At 36.3% G+C, this 21,598-nt stretch overlaps 1 protein-coding gene across 1 annotated transcript in view; it reads right to left on the bottom strand.

The window, feature by feature from the left end:
* LOC121429259 (regulator of G-protein signaling 3-like) overlaps positions 1 to 21,241 on the bottom strand; it is a 29,820-nt gene extending 8,579 nt beyond the window's left edge. The window contains exons 1-4 of the mRNA XM_041626237.1: positions 20,970 to 21,241; positions 17,798 to 18,126; positions 8,469 to 8,519; positions 5,254 to 5,315 (exon numbers count right to left, since the gene is read on the bottom strand). Of these exons, the coding sequence (XP_041482171.1) occupies positions 5,254 to 5,315; positions 8,469 to 8,519; positions 17,798 to 18,098 (414 nt within the window). The 5' untranslated portion in view covers positions 18,099 to 18,126; positions 20,970 to 21,241. The remainder of the gene's footprint in view (positions 1 to 5,253; positions 5,316 to 8,468; positions 8,520 to 17,797; positions 18,127 to 20,969) is intronic.
* Positions 21,242 to 21,598: the final 357 nt, after the last annotated feature.

Raw genomic sequence — 21,598 nt, 5'->3', positions numbered from 1 at the left:
CCAATCTAAGGATATCGGAGGCCATGGCCTCAGATTGCCTTGAGTTTAATAATTTGAGCCCTGTAGTCATCACATGGTACCCCAAGCTATCCGTTAACACCCAAACCCTTATTTTCTCAAAGCATTCTCAATGCCAAATCCTTTCTTGATCAAAATGTCAACTCCTGGGGAAAAGCAAGTTGAAAGACGCTTGGATGAAGAACAATACCTTCTAAATTTAGGGTTGATATGGAGTTGACTGTATTTTTGGCTTCGTACCCCCGAAACCCATCTTTGCAGCGTCCAAGACAATTTTAATTTCCTCCGAGCCAAAAACCACTCCTCAGACCAGAGGCCTTTCGGCAACAAGAGGGGTATTGGACAAAACATGGAACTGTGAACTTTAAAAATTCAATCATTTAGAAGGTAATTCTTAGGATACAGTAAATAGCTTAGACAAAACAAATATATAGAAAGAAGGAAGGAAATAGTGAAGGAAGAAGCGGATTGATTGAATGAATGATTGAGGTTTAATGACACTATCAACACAATGTGTCATAATAAATGTCTGCATATTAATCATTTTTATGTTAAATGGCAGAATTTGTTTTCTGAATGTTATCAATATCATCTATAGATTGAATTAACAAAGTAAATGGAGTAATAAAAAAAAGTTAACTACTTCACCAAAGATATCTTGCCTGGACAGTCTTCAGAAGTAGTTAAAGGGGGAATTCACCCTGACAAAAAGTTTGTTGTAAGGAAAGCAGAAAAAATGAAAAAAAATATTGAAGGTTTGAGAAAAATCCATCAGACTATTAAGAAAGCTATTAAGTTTTTGATTTGTGATGTCACATACGAGCAGCTGCCCCATATGTTATGTATTAATGCATAATTTTCAAATTTTTAATGGTATGTGATGACTCATTGTTTCATTTCTTTCAGGAGCAGGTGTGTAATATTTTTTTCTATTGATATATTAAAGGTACAAAAATCAATTTTTCTGAGAAAATTACATTTCATTGATTTTTTTTTACCATACTATCTGTGGAAAAGCTGCCAATTCTTCCAATAACTAAAACATCTACTATCATTTGGTCTACCACCAGTTCGTCCACTATCCACAGGGTCTAATTGCCATTTCGTCCACCCACCATTTCGTCTAATAACCAGTTGGTCCAATAGCCATATAGTCCATACACCATTTGGTCTAATAGGACTAAGTGTTAATTGGCCAAAGTGAATGAAAAGAAAGTGGGTATTAGACCAACTGGTTATGAGACAAAATGGTCAAAGATGAAATGGTGAATAGATGGAGTGATTATTGGACCAAACGGTTTTTAGACAAAGTGTTGATGGACGGAATAGCCCTACTAAATGAAGGTAGACCGTGTGATGAGTGGAGTGTGCAATGGACGAATTGGCAATTTACCAAAGGAATAGGATGGAAAGTAGGTGCGACTGAAAGATCAGGGATTGGTGCTTATTTAGAGATTGTATAACATCTTCATCTATTTTGCAAATTAGCCCAAGACTTTGGCAGAATAATATTACTGAATGGGAACAAGGAGTGAATAGGAGTGTAAAGAGTGGTGGGGAATACTTTGGATGGACAGTCTGCAGAAAAACAGAAAAACCTGGAATGAAATACCAGGAAGTTCAGACTGTTGTCAAATGCGACGGTAACTTGCTGCTGAGTTTCGTCATCTCTGACCTTTGTTGCATGTTGTTGTATGAACAAGCATTAAGCCTGCTTATAAAGTGTGGAAAATAAGTGGATAATGACAACGGGAGATAATCTTTATTCTCAAACTCAAAGTTCATAAAGCAAAGACTTGGCCATTTGGGAATGAATAGATTTCAAAAACATTCTTAGATGTAAAAACTTTCTCCACATTTTACTTAGCAAATGAGCACAGAAAATCTGAAAATGGCAATGTGATACCAGGAATATTAAACCCTAAAATAGCATAAAACGCAGACCAAAAATGAGTTTCTTTACAATAACAAAGCTTTGTCATCTCCTGCAACTACATTGATACACAAGAGAGCTTTTAATTAAATCAATACAATAGAAACCTAAACAGGGCATACTTGTTCTTGTCTCAATTGTCCACGAGACAATCAATTGTTACAAAAATCCCAATTCTACTTTTAACAGGAAATTCTTTTCTGCACTCAGCCCATTTTAGTTCAATCCAAATATTCTACCTTGCCAAGAAAAATCTTAAGATAGTTCCATCATCAAATGGGGAGAAGGGGGCAAGATTGCGGGGGATAAAACTTGGCGATGAACATGAATATCCGCTTTTGACTCATCACACAGTCACACACCCGTCAAAATCAGTGACATTTCAAAAGTTGGTCTCCAGAGTTGGTAGGTGGTGACTTGCAGGTTTCATAATAGTTTTTATTTGTTTAAATTAATTAAGAACAATTATTTGAAAGACGGTTTTCCACAAAAGGTACATTGTAGGTGTTCGTTGTAATTTCTAGTAGGTTCCATGGTAACGTACATGTCTAGCCAGGATCACCAGGCACTACTAGTTCACTTCTCCTCTTTTTCCTTCTCTTGCTCCTCCTTCTCATCCTCCTCTTCTTCTTCTTCCATTTCCTGTTTCTTCTCTTGCTTCTTCTTCGTAACATTCTTTTCCACTTCCTTCTCCTCCTTCTCTTCCAATTCCTCTTCCTATTTTTTTTTCTTCTCTTTCTTCTCTCTCTTCTTGTTTTCTGATTGCTTGTCCTCTTGTTTGTATTCTCTCTTGCTTCTATTTCCCCTTTCTTCTCCCTTTCTTCCCTTTCTCATTCTGCTTCTCTTCCTCCTCCTCCTCCTCCTTCTTCTACTTCTCCTTCTCCTTTTCCTTCTTCTAGTTCACTTCTCTTTCTCCTTCTCTTGCTCCTCCTTCTCATCCTCCTCTTCTCCTTCTTCCATTTCCTCGTCCTCCTCTCGCTTCTTCTTCTTCATAACATTCTTCTTTCTCCTTCACTCATTATTCTTTCTGAATCTCATTCATCACATCCTTATTTATCTTCTACTTCTAATTTCCTTCTGTATCACTATATTTAGTTTGTTTTTATTGACATTGATTTCCATTATTTCGCCCTTTTCACACTTTGACGTACAGAACAATGGAGAAAGTTGCAATTTTATGACTCAATTTTATAATTCCTTGAATTCCTGATAATCCCACCCAATAATCAATTATAAATTAGGCACTGAGAAATCTACTTCTGATGGGCAACAATATATTTTAACATGAACATGAAACTAGAATTCCCAGAGGAAAACTCCAATAAAGCAGAACAATCAATTGCCAAATTTGGGGTCCTCGGCAATTTAAGGTAATCAAAACCGTTGTTCATCCACGGTTAGATCAGTCGCAATCTTTGGCAAGCCAGGTTTTAGGAGAGACCTGGAAAATAATTAGGGGGATCTGGGAAGGTGGTTCAAAATGGCAATATGATTGCCAAATTGGCATTAATTTAAGCATTACTGGTCATGTCGGACCCATAAATCTTGCTATTTTTGGAAAAATTACTGGCCGACAATGATATTTTTTTACAGATCAAGTCGGACAAGTAAATCTTGCTCTTTCTGAAAATCTACTGGCCCGACAGCGATTTTTACCGGTAGGGGACCGTCAGACCGGCACTAGTGTCGCGCCCTGCTGTTATATATAAAATGAAAATAAATTCTTGGCTATGTCACAATTGTGATTGATCAGGGGCTAATACAAATAATTGATCATACACAATAATCAATGCAATCAATCCTAGAAAACAGTCCCAGATCAATTGCTAAGCTTTATGTTACAAGGCCCCTGATGCAAGTTTCTCAATTAAGACAGGGTCACGTATCTTCAACCCTGGACATTAAAACATAAGCTTTGTAATTGATCATAAGTCCGATATCTATGATTGATCATACACAATAATCAATGCAATCAATCCTAGAAATCAGCCTACGATCAATCACTAAGCTTTATGTTACAAGGCCCCTGATGCAAGTTTCTCAATTAAGACAGGGTCACGATGTGCATCACTGGACCCAGTAACATAAAGCTTTGTGATTGATCGTTGAGCAGATTTTACAATTGATCATACCCAATGATCAATGCAATCAATTGTAGAAAACAGCCTAACAATCAATCACTCTGATTAATGTTAAATGGCGCTGATGGGTGCAAGCTGTTTGTAAAGGCCACCACACACTTTAAGATTGGTCTGTGACCCAATTTCGGAATAAAACATAGTAAAACTTGATGCCAAAATTGATACGTGGAACATCCTTTCAAAATTCTAAATCATAGTATGAATATTCATGTTCAAATCTGTGACTACACTATTACAATATCATCCCTATTAGAATAAATGCAAACTGAATTTATTGAAATGTAATGACGTCATAGCAAACGTATTTGGCAACTATGGAAACCAATTTGGCCTTTACTCCAAAATAAAGGCTTGCAATCACCCAAAATTGAAAACTTTTCATTCATATTTTCAGCAAATAAGCAAAATGTGATTTGTTCCAAAATCTGACCGTGGACCAGTGGTAAGGTGTACAGAGGCCTTAGTTATGAAGTCTGCAACATGTACTTTGTGTATAAAACCAGAATCTCAACTTTTATTGCAATCACAAGAAGCTATTCACACAGATTAGAATTCTTGCATTCAATTGCAAGAAAATAATAACAATTCAAATCCCAAACAAAGGGTGGGGAAGACATTCACAGAACTGTTGTAATTGACCAACATAATTCAAAACTAAATCATAACTTTGTTATCCAAGTTCTGATTTTGATCCAATTTTAAATGTTTTGTTTGTCCAATTTTACTTCATCTGTTCAAATTATATTTTTTTTTCTACCAGGGGCCTGTTGCATAAAGCTTTTTACCTGAGAAAACACTGGTAAAAACTGAAAACTAAGGTTAGTCTGATTTCTGCCATTCACTTTAACACAGGGCAAAAACTCTGGTAAAAACAACCCGAGTTTTCTCAGGTAAACAGTTTTATGCGAAAGGCCCCTGGAGTACCCCTTTAACCAGCCCAAACCAGCCATATACTACTACCAAAGTAATCAGTAATCATCTTTTTTATTTTTTGTTTATCCCTCTCTCTCTCTTCTTTATAATATTTCCCTTTTCTTTCTGTTCTAAGGGGGTGGGAGGGCACGTTTGGATAGAACAGGTCATTGATTGAACTTTCAACGCTGTCAAGGTCTATTTCCTTAATATTAATTTTCATTCTGCATATAAAAAATGCACACTCACCCTTGCATACAATCTGCACTCCGGAGTCCTGGTTGGTATTTTGAGTTCCTTGGCTCCACAAACTATGGTGTGAAATAAAAACAGATGACACAAAGGGATTTATGAGTTTGGCACATATTTCTCTGCACACTACTGACAAATAACCTAGATTACTAGTAAGATCATTGTGAATAAGTGGGATTAATGATCATCACGTCCATCTTCTTTTGTTGGCATTCATGTAAATCCCCAATTGCTTTGTCGCTAAGCTAAGCTTAAAAAGACACATCACATCAATCAAATAGGTAATGCATACTAGGTAAAGTATATTGATCATGAATTTTGTAATCTCATTTTGTTATAAATTCCTGAATTAATTAAAGATGTACTCCAAAATGATACTATTGTAACACTGAATATTTTATGTTTGTTAATATATATATTTTTGTAGTTATGGTAGCGTTCGATGGCGTATCGAGGCCAGTGTTACAAACGAAAAAAGATGACAAGGCGATAAATATTCAGTTCTGATATAATATATTTATTCACCCTTTCCTGATGGTAGAAAGGATGTAATAATGAAGCACAAAAGGAATATCGATGAGAAGTATACAAATGAAGAAATATGAATAACAATATATATGAAAGCTATAGGACTACTTTGCTTACGGCCATGGGATGGGCCAGGAGAATGAACTGTATGATTTTATGCGGGGTGGAGCGGTAGCTCAATAACCCCCAAATCTCTCTGAAATATCTATTTTGTAAAACTGTATTTATACCCTGGACTTGATATACATGTATGACAATCACAATGTTTCTATATTCTTGGACCAGTTGACTCATACCATTTCTAGATAAGAAGGAAATGGGTGTGAGTGAGAGAGGGAGAAAGAGAGGCCCAAGTATGAAGCAGAAACCTTGAGTCCGAAATGGTCATTTTCATGGAAGAAAACTTTGAGTGTGACATAGTGAACAAGTGGACTTAAACAAAGTAGTATTGGGTTAGTGAACTCTTTGATTACAGTTCAACTAATGTTTCTTATTTTAAATCATATATTGATTATTTCTACTCTTACACTATCAAAGAAACATATTCAAAATTGTAAATATACATACACGTATATGCTAAATTAAAAAACATTGTGAGCTTCTGGATCAATCTTTGATGGAACTGTTCATCATCTGTGTCACAGTCACAATTAGAGGATGTTATTTCTGATATTGAGTGTTTTCGTGTTTGAAGTTTAAATTCATCCTGGATTATGCTCTGAAGCTGTTAGAAACCGTCTTTCTCCCTATCGCTATCTTCCCTCTTTCTTTCTTCCTATCTCTCCTTTTCTTTTTCTAACCTTTCCTTTTCTTTTTTACTCTTGGTTAACTTTTCAATGTTCTGCATATATGGGTGTGTGTGTTGGTATGTTGGTGTGATTGTGTGTGTGTACGAGACAGTTTTTCTTTTTATCTGCTTTACGCTTTAACAATGTAAGATCTGTTTTGTTTTGTAAATTATTGTACAGGGCCCCATCCTCGCAAGCTATGCTTTTCTTGGGGTCCTTCCGATTTTTAGTTATGAATTTTGTATGTATTTATTTTGATTGAGTTTTTAATGGAAAATGAACTGAACTGTCTCTGATGATTTGTTTCCAATCCCATCTAAAAACGTTAAAACTGATTGACATCTCAACTGGTTTCAACTGATTCCAACTGTTATCATAAAAGAAATTCAAAAGTAATCCAGTATCTACCCATTCAGTGTTTTTCTCCTATCATTCATCAAATTTTCCTCACCAACATACACATTACACACTAGTCATATACACTCACTGTATTAACAATTTGTGAAAATGTAAAAAGTAAAAATAGCATCTCTATGATGTAGAGCTCTTGGAATTCCAGTGGGTGATGCAAACCTGTATTTTTTTTTCTTTTTTGTAAATTATGTACCGGTTTGTATTTTTAGTAACTTAAAGAGAAATTCCAGTAGTTGCAGTAAACACTGATTTCATGAGAAAGTCTGTAAAACAAGGCTTAATTGTCAGTATATCATCGAGGATCTAGATCTGGTACAGTTACATTAACTGAACTTTGTGAAATCTTGAAATCTACGCTGAAAAATGTTCACACCGAAGATCCCTAACACAGATAAGCGCACGTGGGACAATGTATAATTATTGCTTAGGGCGTCGGGCCCGACGCCCTACCCGATTCCTGTGCTTATTTGCTGATTTCTCAGCAATTACACAATTTCTTCCAGAATTCTTTGGCACATGCGTTTTATTCATACAAACAGACACTTTGGTGGTCATTTCATTGGATTCTGTACGAACTCATTTTGATATCGTTACCGAAACTAGCATTTACCTTTAAGATCTCTTTGTTGACTTTGTTTACATGTATTTATATGTAGTTTATATACATGTATATGTATCCAAAGGAACTGTTGCTGGGCTAGCGCCATGAGCGTCTTTAAATGGTGTGTGCACTCAATAAGACATCACCATTATTATAATATTTAATCAAGACAACAAAGACTTTTATTTGCTCAACCTGCATTGCATCAGAGTCATTAATAGAGAGTTTGGCAATTCTGGTTTCAATAGGTTACCAACATCATCAACATGGGGCAATTTCTTTCGAATTGGGCTTGCCCAACAAAGCATTATGCACTGTGTTGGTAACCCATTGAAACTGAGTTGGCCACACTCTCCCTCTATTAATGGATTTGCATTGCATTCCGTCATACTACCCTCTGTTGTTCAAATTGAGCAGCATTCAACTTTAGCTCCATATGGGCACTGTTTCAAAAAAACTTGTTATCAATGGAGGGATGCACACTCCGGTTATAGGCTACTGGAATGAAGCTTTCTGACTGTCTGAGAGTACATTTGCCTTGAAATTTCAGTATTTCACATTGAAAATAAGTGTTACAGAACAAGATCAGGATAAAGGCCTTTCCCCAATCATTTTCCAATTTAGTTTTAGTTTGGTCATACATGTATATTCAAGCAATTAACTATGCATTAATGTATTTATATCATTTCCAGGAAAGATGAAATACAAGTACCTCGAAAACATCAACGCATTGCATGTAAGTATGCTTTGGTAGAATCAATTGCAATAAACATAATTTAAATAATCATAATCATTTCTGGAAAGGATCCTACAGTTTTGATTAAAAGATTGGTGAAATTTATTTTACATCACTCAGTCTCATGACTGGAATAGTATCTTACCTCGAATTGAGAAACAGCTTGACTTTGTCTTGATTAAGATCTTCAATTTTCCTGAAAAAAAAATAATAAAAAGAGAAATTATAAGATTTTTTTTCCTTATGCAAAAGTGTCAGTTACTCTATAGATTGTATCAATAAATTATAGTAAGAATCATAATCCTTATCATGGTCATCACCAATAACCACATGTATCATCTTCCAAATCATAACCACCATCACCATCATCATCATCAACATCATCATCACCATCATCATCACCACCACCATCATTATCATCATCATCATCGCCATCATCATCACCATCATCATCATTATCCTGATGCTCAATACCATCATCATTATTGAAATCACTATCATTACCATGATCACCACCACCAACATCATCATTATCAACATCATCATCAACATCATCAACATCAACATCATCAACATCATCATCAACATCATCAACATCAACATCATCATCAACATCATCAGCACAGCAGCCACAGCACCATCACTATCATCATCATTCTCATCATCACCAACATTATCATTATCATCATCATCATCATCATCATTATCATTATCATCATCATAATCACCAACATCATAAGCAGCAGCACCATCACTATCGTCATCATTCTCATCATCACCAACATTATCATTATCATCATCATCATCATAATCATCATCATAATCATCAACATCATCATCATCATCAACATCATCAGCAGCAGCAGCAGCACCATCACTATCATCATCATTCTCATCATCACCAACATTAGACATCATCATCATCATCATAATCATCATCGTCATTACATCATCATCAACAACATTACCATCACTTTCTTTACCATCATCATCTATTATCACCTTAACCACCACCACCATCATCAATATCATCATAATCATCTCCATCACCTTCACTACCATCATCTTCATCATCACCACCACCACCACCCTTTATAATCATCATCATCACCACTATCATTATCATCATTGAGATACTGCCCTGTGCCCACTAATTGTCTTTTTGGTATCTTTCCTTCAAATTGTTTTTATTCACTCATGTGTACATAAGGAATCAAACGAAAGAGGAGCCACTAGCTTAACAGGTTCTGATAAATCATTGAAAAATTCTGGGTCCGGTGTTTTATGACTGAGACACACTGTATACAGAAGTGGAAACTGCTAGACTCAAAATTTAATAGCAATTAAGATTTAATAAATCCCAATGCCAACTAACAGTCTTTATTCATGTTGCACTTGCAAAAAAATAACCGCTTTCTGAAGTACTAGGCTCTGTAGGCTTGCAATCGACAATGACCAATCACGATCATCGTCGTGATTGCACAATACACAATTTGTTTAAAGCAATGATAGTAGGCGGCAAGTAGTAAGAATTCCAAAAATTTTCTGTAGAATCTGATTTTTTGTGCTATTTCTCCTATTTTTAGGGTGCTGAATACGAATCTGCTTGTTGCCAAATTTATAAATGCCGTCTTCGACCGTTGCCATGGCAACCGATTAATTTCTCAAAAATAACATGTATTCCCATGTAAATGGTAAATAAACATGATATAAATTAGCCAAGAGATTGAATTCAAGGTTCCGATTAAATACAAATAAAATTCAGAAATATTTAAGATCATCAAAATAGTTCCAATTAGCCCGTTGCCATGGTAACGGCTCATTTTTCCTCCAGAAAAGTAAAAAAAAATTATTTAAAGTTGTATAATCTGTTTTTTGTTTCATTTTCCCTGCGATTAGGGTGTTAAACATAGGGAGTGATTTTGCTAAATGTATAAATACACTCTCATTCCGTTGCCATGGCAACCAAATAATACCTAATTTGGTAAAAAAAAAAGAGATAACATGTAAAAAAAGATAATGGCAGGAAAGACAATAAAAGCTACTTAATCTACATGTGTTGGGTTTTTCCCACTCATTTAGAACAAAAACTACATAAGTGTTATGCATGAGATTATTGGAATGATAGGAATTGATGTTGCCTTGACAATGCTTGAATTTAAAAAATATATCAATGTTGCAAATGGCCCGTTGCCATGGTAACATCTTATTTTTCTCAGAAAAGTACAAATTTTGATAAAATCATGTAGAGTCACGTTTTTATCCTTTCATTTCCACTAAGTTTAGGTTGCTAAAAATTAATATGCTTGTTGGTAATTGTGTAAGTACCATCTCAGACCATTGCCATGGCAACCAAATACCAACTTATTTGGTAAAAAATAACCTGTTGAAAAAGGTAATGGTGGGATGTACAGTAAAAACGAACTAATCTACATGCGAAAGGCTTGACCCATTAATTTAATTTTTAAAGCAAAATTCCGGTAAGTATTCTGCATTAATTAATTAGAATGATAAAATGGATATTTCCTTGGCAACGCTTGATTTTATTAATAAATATCAATGATGCAAATGGCCTATTGTCATGGTAACGGCTCCATTTACACCAGAAAATAACAAATTTTAATAAAAATATGTCCAATTATTCTTTCATTTCCGCCAAAGTAAACATGTAGGTTGCTAGACATTGATATGCTTGTTGCTGTTGCTTTGATAGTGGTTAATCAATTTAATTTCATATGATAAATATCAATGTTGCAAATTGCCTGATGTCGTGGTAAACATCACTCCTCGCAAAGTTCCCTCCTGCAGACTTTTCAACCTGAAGAAAGTAAACTGTGAGCAGTTTTCCATAGATCTGGATACATATCTTCAGAACCTCCCTGCACTCCCTACTCATTACGACACATTTTTAGAGCTGCTGAAGAAATCATCAAGGAAGTCCCAATCTACATGTAGGTCCCAAGTTACCGCCGGTCAAGTGGCCAGCCAGCTTCTAGTGAACAGCCAAGGTAACCCGCGAAGTTCCAACCTCAAAGTTTGGGAATAGCCTGCCAAGAGTCATCTGAATTCACAAGAACTTTCAGCATGAACGACTTGTGCAATGCTATCAAAGCAATGAAGATCAGCAAGGCAGCTGGATTGGACGATGTCCTCAATCTGTGAACAGATGAAACATCTTGGACCTGTTGCACTCCAACGGCGGCTTGACATGCTAAACTACTGTCTTGAGTGAAAGCACAATCCAAACTTATGGAGGAAATCAAGGGTAGTTTGCCTTACTCAAGCCAGGCAAAACACCAGCCAGCCCAAAGAGCTACAGGCCAATATCTCTGCTTTGTCATACAAGATCTTTGAAAGGCTCCTACTCCACCACATTGCTCCCTTGGTGGATGAGCTCCTCATTCCAGAACAAGCAGGATTTAGGCCTGGAAAGTCTTGTACTAGTTAACTGCTGAATCTGACACAGTACATTGAAGATTGCTTCGAGGAAGGGTTGATAAAAAGAGCAGCCTTTGTTGACCTCATTGAAGCTTATGACACAATCATTGAATACTCACAAGGAAAGTCTTTGAGATGACAAAGGACCTTAGCCTGACACAGACGATTCAGAACATGCTCTCAAATCAACGGTTTTGTGAATCTCAGTGGTTCCAGTAGCAGATGGCTGACACACAAAAGGTCTCCCACAAGGAAGCATCATCGTCCTACTCTTTATCATCTACACAAATGACCAACCAATCCACCAAATAATGAGAGCTACCTGTCCGCTGATGACATTTGCAGTCCTTTGAAGAGATGAAAAAGCACTCAGCGATGCTCTGGTAGGCCTGACTCCTTACTACGCTGCAAATCATCTCTGGGCAAATCCAGAGAAAACCCAACTCAGTGCTTTCCACCTAAAAAACAGAGATGCAGACCAGTAACTAAGGGTCAGATGGTATAGAAAATGGTTGGAACACACCAGTAAGCCAATCTACCTTGACGTCACCCTAGACAGTTCCCTTACCTACAAAGAACATTTTGCCAAGACAAAGGCTAAAGTTGGAGCAAGGAACAGCATCCTGAAGAAGCTTTCCAACACAAAATGGGAACAGGTGCAAAACCATCCGTGCGACAGCTCCTGCTCTTTGCTACTTGACTGCTGAGTATGCAGTCCTCATCCGTTTTAGGTCATCACATGCTGCCACGATTGATACAGCCCTGAATGCTGCTTGCAGAGCAATTACTGGCTGTGACAAAAACAAGAGCAGATGATCTCTAGCTACAGTGTGGTATTGCCCATCCACACATCAGAAGAGAGGTATCAGCACAGTTGGAAAAAACAAGCAAGAAGATAACCATCTTCATCCACTCTTTTAAGTATGAACCTGCCAAAAACAGACTCTAATCAAGATGTAGCTTCCTTCACTTGACTGAATCCCTTGATGGCTCTAATCATAATAAAAGGGTCACCCTATTGCCCAAGCACCTACAGTCTGTGGTCAACGCTCAATCTCTCCAATAGACCTAGCAAATCGCTTCCCAGGTTCAAGTGAGGAATGTGTAGTGTAAAGATTTTTTTAACCATTTGTGCTCTAATAAATTTTATAACGAAAAAAAAAGTAGCCAGTATGCCAATTTTTCTAAGGGTTTGTGAAATTTGGGAGAATTCAGCTAGAGAAAATCTTGAGAATATTTTGGGCAATTTGGCCTAGAAATCTGACAGAAGTAGTGATTTAGGGGTAAAGTTTTTAAGAACTTGACATGCGACATCTATTTGCTGAATTGAATTACCCCCAACTTCTAACTCCAAGGTTGCTGCCAATTTAAGTGTCACAAATGATTCCATTTTGATAGAGAGTTGTTCAAAATATTTATTTGGGGGTTTTAGAGTCAAGAAATCAAAATTGGGGCCCTGTTGTACAAAGAGTTGCGATTGATCCGATCAATCGCAACTATGGAAAGCCAGCAAAATCAGCATATGAAATGCATGTTTGTTTAAAAAGATTTCTAGATATGAATGTATATCTGTAAAGTCATTAATTTCTTAACAATTTTGTGTGATTTCCTTTGTTTATAAAGGACATTGTGCAATTATTTCATAGAAAAAATTATGACACTGATGAATTTCCATAGAGTTACGATTGATCGGATCAATCATAACTCTTTGTACAACAGGGCCCATTTACATTTGACACACTGACCTTGGCTTTAAAACGAATGGCGGTCGGTAGTATTTGAAAATGGGTGATGGGTTTGAATATATGGCGTTCCTCAGGGTTTTGTACTGGGACCTACACTTTTTTCTCTGTATTTATTACCACTTGGGGACACTTTGAGGCAGAATAATGTTGAATATGATTTCTTTAGTTCCCAAATCTCCAACTAGTTTTCACAATGCTATTGTATTCAGGAAATTAATGTATCAATGATAAGAAATAAAGTTAAGCCTACTCTTGAATGAACAAAAAGTCCTAGACATAGACACTATTTACCTGCCCATGTTCATTTGTGAATTGGTAATTCTGAACCTGCTGAATCTGTTAGAATTCTAGTTGTTGAACTTAATTCGTTATTAAAGGTAAATGCTAGTTTTGGTAACAATATCAAAATGAGTTCGTACAGAATCCAATGAAATGACCACCAAAGTGTCTGTATAAATAAAACGTATGTGCCAAAGGATTCTGGAATAAATTGTGTAATTGCTGAGAAATTAGCAAATAAGCACAGGATTCGGGTAGGGCATCGGACCCGACATTCAAAGCAATAGTGTCCCACATGCGCTTATCTGTGTTGGGGATCTTCAGTCTGAACATTTTTCAGCGTAGATTTCAAGATTTCACAAAGTTTAGTTTATCTAACTGTACCAGATCTAGATCCTCGATGATATACTGACAATTAATCTTTATTTACAGACTTTCTCATGAAATCAGTGTATACTGCAACTACTGGAATTTATCTTTAACGAGTAAGTAAGTAAATTTGCTCTGAAAAACCCAAAACTCCCATTTATACAAACATGGAGCTACCATGATACAATATAATGGCCGGAAAGATATTGACGGATGATGCTTGCCATCATGCTGTTTAATCACTGATGTTCAGGCGCCTAGATATAGTCAAAACAGCACATTCAGAATCGAGCAGTAGGTACCATTACAACAGCCAGAAAGTATGATCATGTTTCCTTTGTTCAAAGAGCTTCACTTGCTACTGGTCAAAAACAGAATCATAGAAAAATTGCTTTGTTTACTTGTCGATTAATAACTTGACACCACAATACATTTCATGCTGGGTTTTTTCATATCCTTTTCTATCCCCAATTTGGGTAAACAGTGCACAAGTTTCAAAATCAGCTCATGCCTTCTGTACAATTATTTTTTTAATTTATAAATAACACCCTCTTTATATATTGCAAGCACTTGAAGAGTAGAATTATTAATTTTTATAATAATAAATGAAATGATATAGCCTAGGATTTGTATATTGCTCCTATATTACCCTTGCTAAGCTAGTCTACCGCATCCGGTGCTCACAACTTCCTTCAAGTATCCATTTACCTCACCTGGGTTGCAGTACAATATGGATAATTTTCTTGCTTTTAAAAGGAAAACACACCCCGGCTGGGAATCGAACCCATGTCCCTCAGATTGAAAGAAAGAGGCTTAACCACTAGACCACGACGCCCCCACAATGTTAAGCTATATTGGAAAGTGCTTTAAGCATGTTTACATGAAGAACTTGCTGTAAATGTTAAAATGTATGAATTTGTTTTAAAGGACAAGTCCACCCCAACACAGAATTAAATTTCATAAAGAGAAAAATCCAACAAACACAACACTGAAAATTTCATGAAACATGAAAGTTATATTTTATATTTTCGCTTAATTTCACAAAAAACAGATACTGGCATTTTCTGGTCGGTATGCAAATGAGAAGACTGATGATGTCATCCACTCACTATGTCTTTTGCATTTTATTATGTGAAATATGAATTTTTCCTATTTTCTCCTCATTCTTATGTCGAATACAAAGTTTTATTCCTCCATGAACACATGTAATTAGCATGGTTTAATACTATATGGTTCAGTCAAGTTGGCCCTTATTGTCAAATCTGTATAAAATGAAATATTGTATAATTAAAACAATAAAAAACAAAAGAAATAGTGAGGGACATCATCAACTGTCTCATTTGCGTATTACTGAGTTGTGCATATCACTGTTATGTGAAAAATAAGCAAAATTTAAAATGCCACAACTTTCTTCTTTTACATGAAATTTTCAGCGTTATGCTAGTATGATTTTTCTTTATTTATTCAAATCAACATTTATCAGGGTTGGACTTGACCTTTAATAGAAAGCTGTTAAAGATAATAATTATAACTCTAAAGTTTATTTGGCAAATTGACATAATCCTGGCCTTCTATTAGATACAACTGACCTTTTGAGGATACAAGGTAAAATTCTTCCATGTTTTAATGTAGACTCAATGTGGAACTTTCATGAAAAACCTATGCATTTAATAATAGAATCCTGAGGTGGTTTGTTTTACCTCAAAAGACCCTTAACCTTGTGACATGATATATAATTAACTTGAAAATTAATAAACCTAATTCAAGTTTTTGATGTTGATACCACAGTACAGTCAAAGTTCTTTAACCTGAAAATGATCAGTGAAAGTTGAATACCTATATGCACTCTCAAAGTTTTGCCTTATCAGAAACTTGATGAGATTCAATGATGATAATACAACATGGCCAAATCTTGGCGATCGTAAAAGACCTAAGACCTTGATCATATGACCTGAAACTTGAACTTTATGATTAATAATAATGATTATGTCGATTGGACTTTATTATAAATTGAAAATGGCCCGAGGGAGTATTTTTACTTTAACAAGCATATGGATGTTGAACACCCTAACAATAGGGGGAATGAAAGGAAAATCAGAAGTTTTTATCAACTTTGTAATTTTTTGAGAAAAATCAGCTGTTACCATGGCAATGGGGGGGGGGGTTGCAACATTCATATTTATATTTATATTAAATGCAAGTTTTACCAAGGCAACAGTAATTATTTTCTTTCAAATGAACTCATGCAGACCACTTACCGTATGTTTTGTTCAATATTAAACGAATGGTTCAAAATTTACGCAAGTAGATTGTGATTTTTATGGTTATTTCCATTATTATCTCCACCATGTTATTCGGTTGCCATGGCAATGGCTTAAGATGGTATTTATACATTTAGCAACAAGCATATATAGATATAGCATCATGTAATTATAGGAAATGAAACAAAATTCAGATTCTGTAATATTTTCTATCAAATGGATACTTTTCTGAGAAAAATAAGCTGTTACCATGGCAACGGCCAATTTGCAATATTCCTATTTATCTTTAAATTCATACATTGTCAAGGCAACATCAATTCCTATCATTCCAATAAACTCATGCAGAATACTTACTGTAGTTTTTGTTCTAAATGAGTGGGAAAAAACCCAACGCATGTAGATTAGGTAGCTTTTATTGTATTTCTCGCCATTATCTTTTTTACCATGTTATTCCTTTTTTACCAAATAAGGTATTATTTGGTTGCCATGGCAATGTAATGAGAGTGTATTTATACATTTAGCAAAAATCACTCCTATGTTTAACACCGTAAACGCATGGAAAATGAAACAAAAAACAGATTCTACAACTATAAATCAAATTTTTTACTTTTCTGGAGGAAAAATGAGCCGTTACCATGGCAACGGGCCAGTTGGAACTATTTTGATGATCTTAAATATTTCTGAATTTCATTTGTATTTAATCGGAACCTTGATTTCAATCTATTTGCTAATTTTTATCATGTTTATCTACCATTTACAGGGGTATACATGCTATTTTTGAGAAATTAATCCGTTGCCATGGCAACGGTCAAAGACGGCATTTATAAATTTGGCAACAAGCAGATTCATGTTCAGCACCCTCAAAATAGGGGAAATAGCACAAAAAATCAGATTCTACAGAAAATTTTTGGTAACCTTTAATATTATGACGAGGAGCTGTGTACTATGATCAGGAACCAATCCCAAATGTCTTTTCATATTTGCAGTCCATCGTGCACATTTGTGTTACAGCACTTTAATATAAAGACTAATCCATCAAGTTAATATTGGTATTATTTTGATTAACTCTCGATTGCAAGTTTGTTGTGTGGTATTTAGAGAGACAGACCTCGATAGGTCAATGACCTCCTGTCTGTCCTTCAACTGTCACATGACAGTTTTTTCTTTACTTTATTGTTTTTGTTTGTTATTTGCTCATTTTGTAAAACATTAATATTATGATTATATTGTAGTCTTGTTATTTCGATATTTGTGATTTTTAGGAGAAATTTAACAATGAAATTGAAATTAAAGTTGATCTTTAGCAAAGAATGAAAAATACTAATGCTGCCAACACAACATAGGGATTAAACAAACACATTGTCTTGGAGGAGTAGACGCACCTGTCAATTTAGCAGCCTCACTATCCCCCGTGTCACACCGCTTGGCAGCTAGCCTCTTGCCACTGCGTCTCACCGACTCACTCCTGCTGAAATAACCATACTTCTTGCTATCCTGTTGCTGCTGCCCTCTCTTGTCAGGCTTCATATAGTTTTGCTGGCCATGGCTGCTGCTGCTGCTCTTGGGCTGGAGGGTGGCAGAGGGTTGCTGGTGAGTTGTAATAGCTGTAGCAACAACTCTCGGCCTTGTTTCCCCTTTGTTGCGATGAGTTGTGGATAGTGAATAGTAGGATCTGGATGCCATGTTTATGAGAGCCTTTAGCACTTTCAGTCTGCAAATGTGCAAACAAAATATCATTTGAAATAACACTGTATCAACTCATGATACGAAGCTTTATTAATAATGCATTGATGTGCTTGTTGATTGATTTGTTTACTTCATCTAAATATCAAAGGGGATTGAAAACTTGGGTGACAATGGTAAAATTTGATAACCAAAGCGATGACAGTTTGAGAAAAATTGTACAATTAATAAAAGAAAGGAAGGATAATTTTTTAATGTTGATACCGATTATTAATGATGTGGATATCCGCCCGTTGGCAATGTGACCAACATGTGAAGTGTCGTTCACCTAATTACTTTCCAAAGATATACTTAAACTGTCAAAATTTTATCAAGCCTATCCATGTAGATCTAGTGGGTTGAGTTTTTTTTTCATTTAAGGCTTGCGACAGAGGTTTCAAAATGTGTATCATGGATAAAGAGTTTATATAGGCCTACTATCATTAGAATGAACAAGAGATGTTTGGGGGCATATTTTCAATGTAAATAGGGGAGAGTCGTACTTGTATGACATCACAAATCTTGGTCGCATTGCCAATGGGAGGATCTCCACAGTATTAGTGATTTTTTTACATTCAAATGCTCATAACTTTCTTATGGTTTGTCCAATTATTCTTTTTCCCAAATATCATTTTCATGTGAGGCCTCATGCACTTCTGTACACGTAGAATTTTCATTCTCCGAATCTTGGCCCTTTGGTTATCAAGAGTGGTGTGGTCAAATTCCATATTGCTGTCTCCGTAGGTGGCAGATTTCGTTGCCAGATAAACGTGATAATTTTTTTTTGAAAAATTCTTTTAAACATATTTAGTGGGTGAACCACTAGAGTTCCTTTTGCCGACAGCCACAGTCTCAAAGTGAAAAAATATATATTAGGGTTAGGGTTGTGGTTAGGGTAGCTGTCACAAAGGAACTATTTTCAGTTAGTGGGAGAATTTTAAAACAATTTGGGGAAAAATTTGAGATCTTTGAGAAGTGTAGGGGAGACCGGGGTTAGTTGGAACATGGGGTAAGTTGAAACATTGCAATTTTCTTTAACGCCTGTAAAATAAATTTATGCGATACTGCCCTCAATTTATTTTATAGCAACAATAATTCAACACTGTTGTATTATTAATAGCAATAAATTAAGGGCAGTATTGCATAAATTTATTTTACAGGCGTTAAAGAAAATTGCAATGTTTCAACTTACCCCATGTTCCAACTAACCCCGGTCTCCCCTACTTTTAATGCAGGGATAATGAAATGTTATAGCCTATACTTTAGGCCGACATGCAGACTGTTCTCATTAAACTTAAAGGGGAATGAAACCTTTGGAACAAATAGGCTTGTGTAGAAAAAGAAAAATCAAAGAATAAGAATAAAGAAAGTTTGAGAAAAATCGGACAAATAATGAGAAAGTTATGAGCATTTGAATATTGCAATCACTAATGCTATGGAGATCCTCCCATTGGCAATGAGACAAGGATGTGTGATGTCACTGATGAACAACTTTCCCTTTGGTGGACTATAAAATACCCTCAAAATGTCTCTTTGTGCTTTTTCTTATGATGATACAAACTCTTTATCCATGATGTATTCTTAGAAAATATGTATTACATGCCCTCATGTAGAAAGAACACATGATCTATGGTTAGATGTGATAAAAGAGGCAATTCAAGTTTAATATATACTAAAGTAATGGGGAGAGTTGTTCACAAGTGACATCACACATCTTTGTCGCATTGCCAATTTGCTATCTCCATAGCAATAGTGATCGCAATATTCAAATGCTCATAACTTTCTCATTATTTGTCCGATTTTTCTCAAACTTTTGTTGATCTGTTTCTTTGATTTTTCTGTTTTCACACAAGCTATTTTGTTCCAATGGTTTCATTCTCCTTTAACTGTTCTCAACTCAAGACAAAGGAGCAAAGTCATATCTGTGCAGTGGCTGCAGATCTAGGCCTACACCCTACACCTAGCACAGCCAGCAGATGGATCACCTGCACAGCGTGTCCAATCATCTGGCCGGAGCGTGATTTTTCCATATACGATAATACAAATTAGTTCATGAATATTCATTATCAAAAAGGCCAAAACAATAAGTGAATGGGAATATCAGGTGTAAAAAAAATTGGACAGACATCACAGTCATGACTGTCAGAAAAGTGGTGTCAATGTCAGGTGCACGTCAGGAGAAAATGGGGTGACATAAATGGAAACACCGATTGTGAGCTTGTGAGACTTGAACGTAATTAATATTTCTAGTGCCATCATGACTGGTTACCGATTCCCCCCTCTCTCCAAAAACAAGGAGGCATAATTTCAAAGATCAAAAGCCTTCATGCAGATTCATGCAGTAGGATTGCAACATCGCCATCTCCAATCTTGGAAGAAAATTCAGTTCTGACAGACAGTGCATGCATGATTATACATTTCTAAAATAATGAATTTATAAGATTTTCACCCCCTTTAAGTTAACATGACTGCCACCTGGATGAGCTGTCCCTCTTTACTTTAGTAATACCCCAATATCCAACAATAAACATGTCTAATTCCCATTCCATTAATATGTGAGCCAGGCTCGTCGAAGCATCACAACTTGCTCAGCCTCAGTTGCAGCTCAATCTCATTTTCGACAATGCAGCACACATGTATGGTAAAAGCAGCTCCATGGTAAAAGTAATGGGGATTCGACTGACTGGCCGTGTGTGATTGAAAACAAATTATGATCAATTAATATTAAATCGATTTAGTCTTCATGCAGGACGCAAACAATATTCTGTAATTTTCATGATTTCCTAACGTCAAATGTAACATACAGATAAAATATGAAGGGGAGATACTCACCATTCACCGACATTAGAGAAATCGCCAAACTTTGCAAATACGAAAAGACCGCCATATTCAAACAACGGGAGCTCTGCACGAGTCACACTTGACTCGACTTCAATGCATGCATGCAATGCACTGCACTGACACTGTACGTGCATGAACTCTGGGGAATCGCGGGCAAACAAAACGTAAACAAACATTGAGCGAAGCCAATAACTGGTGAGCACTGTTTCGGTGTTGGTGGAAGTGGTGGTGGTAGTGATGGTGGAGGTGATGAAGGTGATGGTGGTGGTGATGGTGGTGGTGGTGGTGGTGGTAGTGGTGGTGGTGGTGGTGGTGGTGGTGGTGGTGGTGGTGATGGTGGTAGTGGTGGTAGTGGTGGTGATGGTGGTAGTGGTGCTTGATGGTGGTGGTGGTGATGGTGGTGGTGGTGGTGGTGGTGGTGGTTGATGGTGGTGGGTGGTAGTTGGATGGAAGTGGTGATGGGGAAGATGATGTTGTTATGATGACGAAGGGGCTGCGGAAACTGGAATCTTTAGAGGGAATTTGAAGAAAAAAGTTTTTGAAATAACCGTCTGATTTGGAGGATGCGAGATCAGCCAGTAGTCAAGCTTAGGATAAGGGTTGGGTACCTTCGTTGGGTA

This window comes from Lytechinus variegatus, chromosome 15 (genome assembly GCF_018143015.1).
Source record: "Lytechinus variegatus isolate NC3 chromosome 15, Lvar_3.0, whole genome shotgun sequence".
Taxonomy (NCBI): Eukaryota; Metazoa; Echinodermata; class Echinoidea; order Temnopleuroida; family Toxopneustidae; genus Lytechinus; species Lytechinus variegatus.
This window is presented reverse-complemented; position numbering and strand designations above follow the sequence as displayed.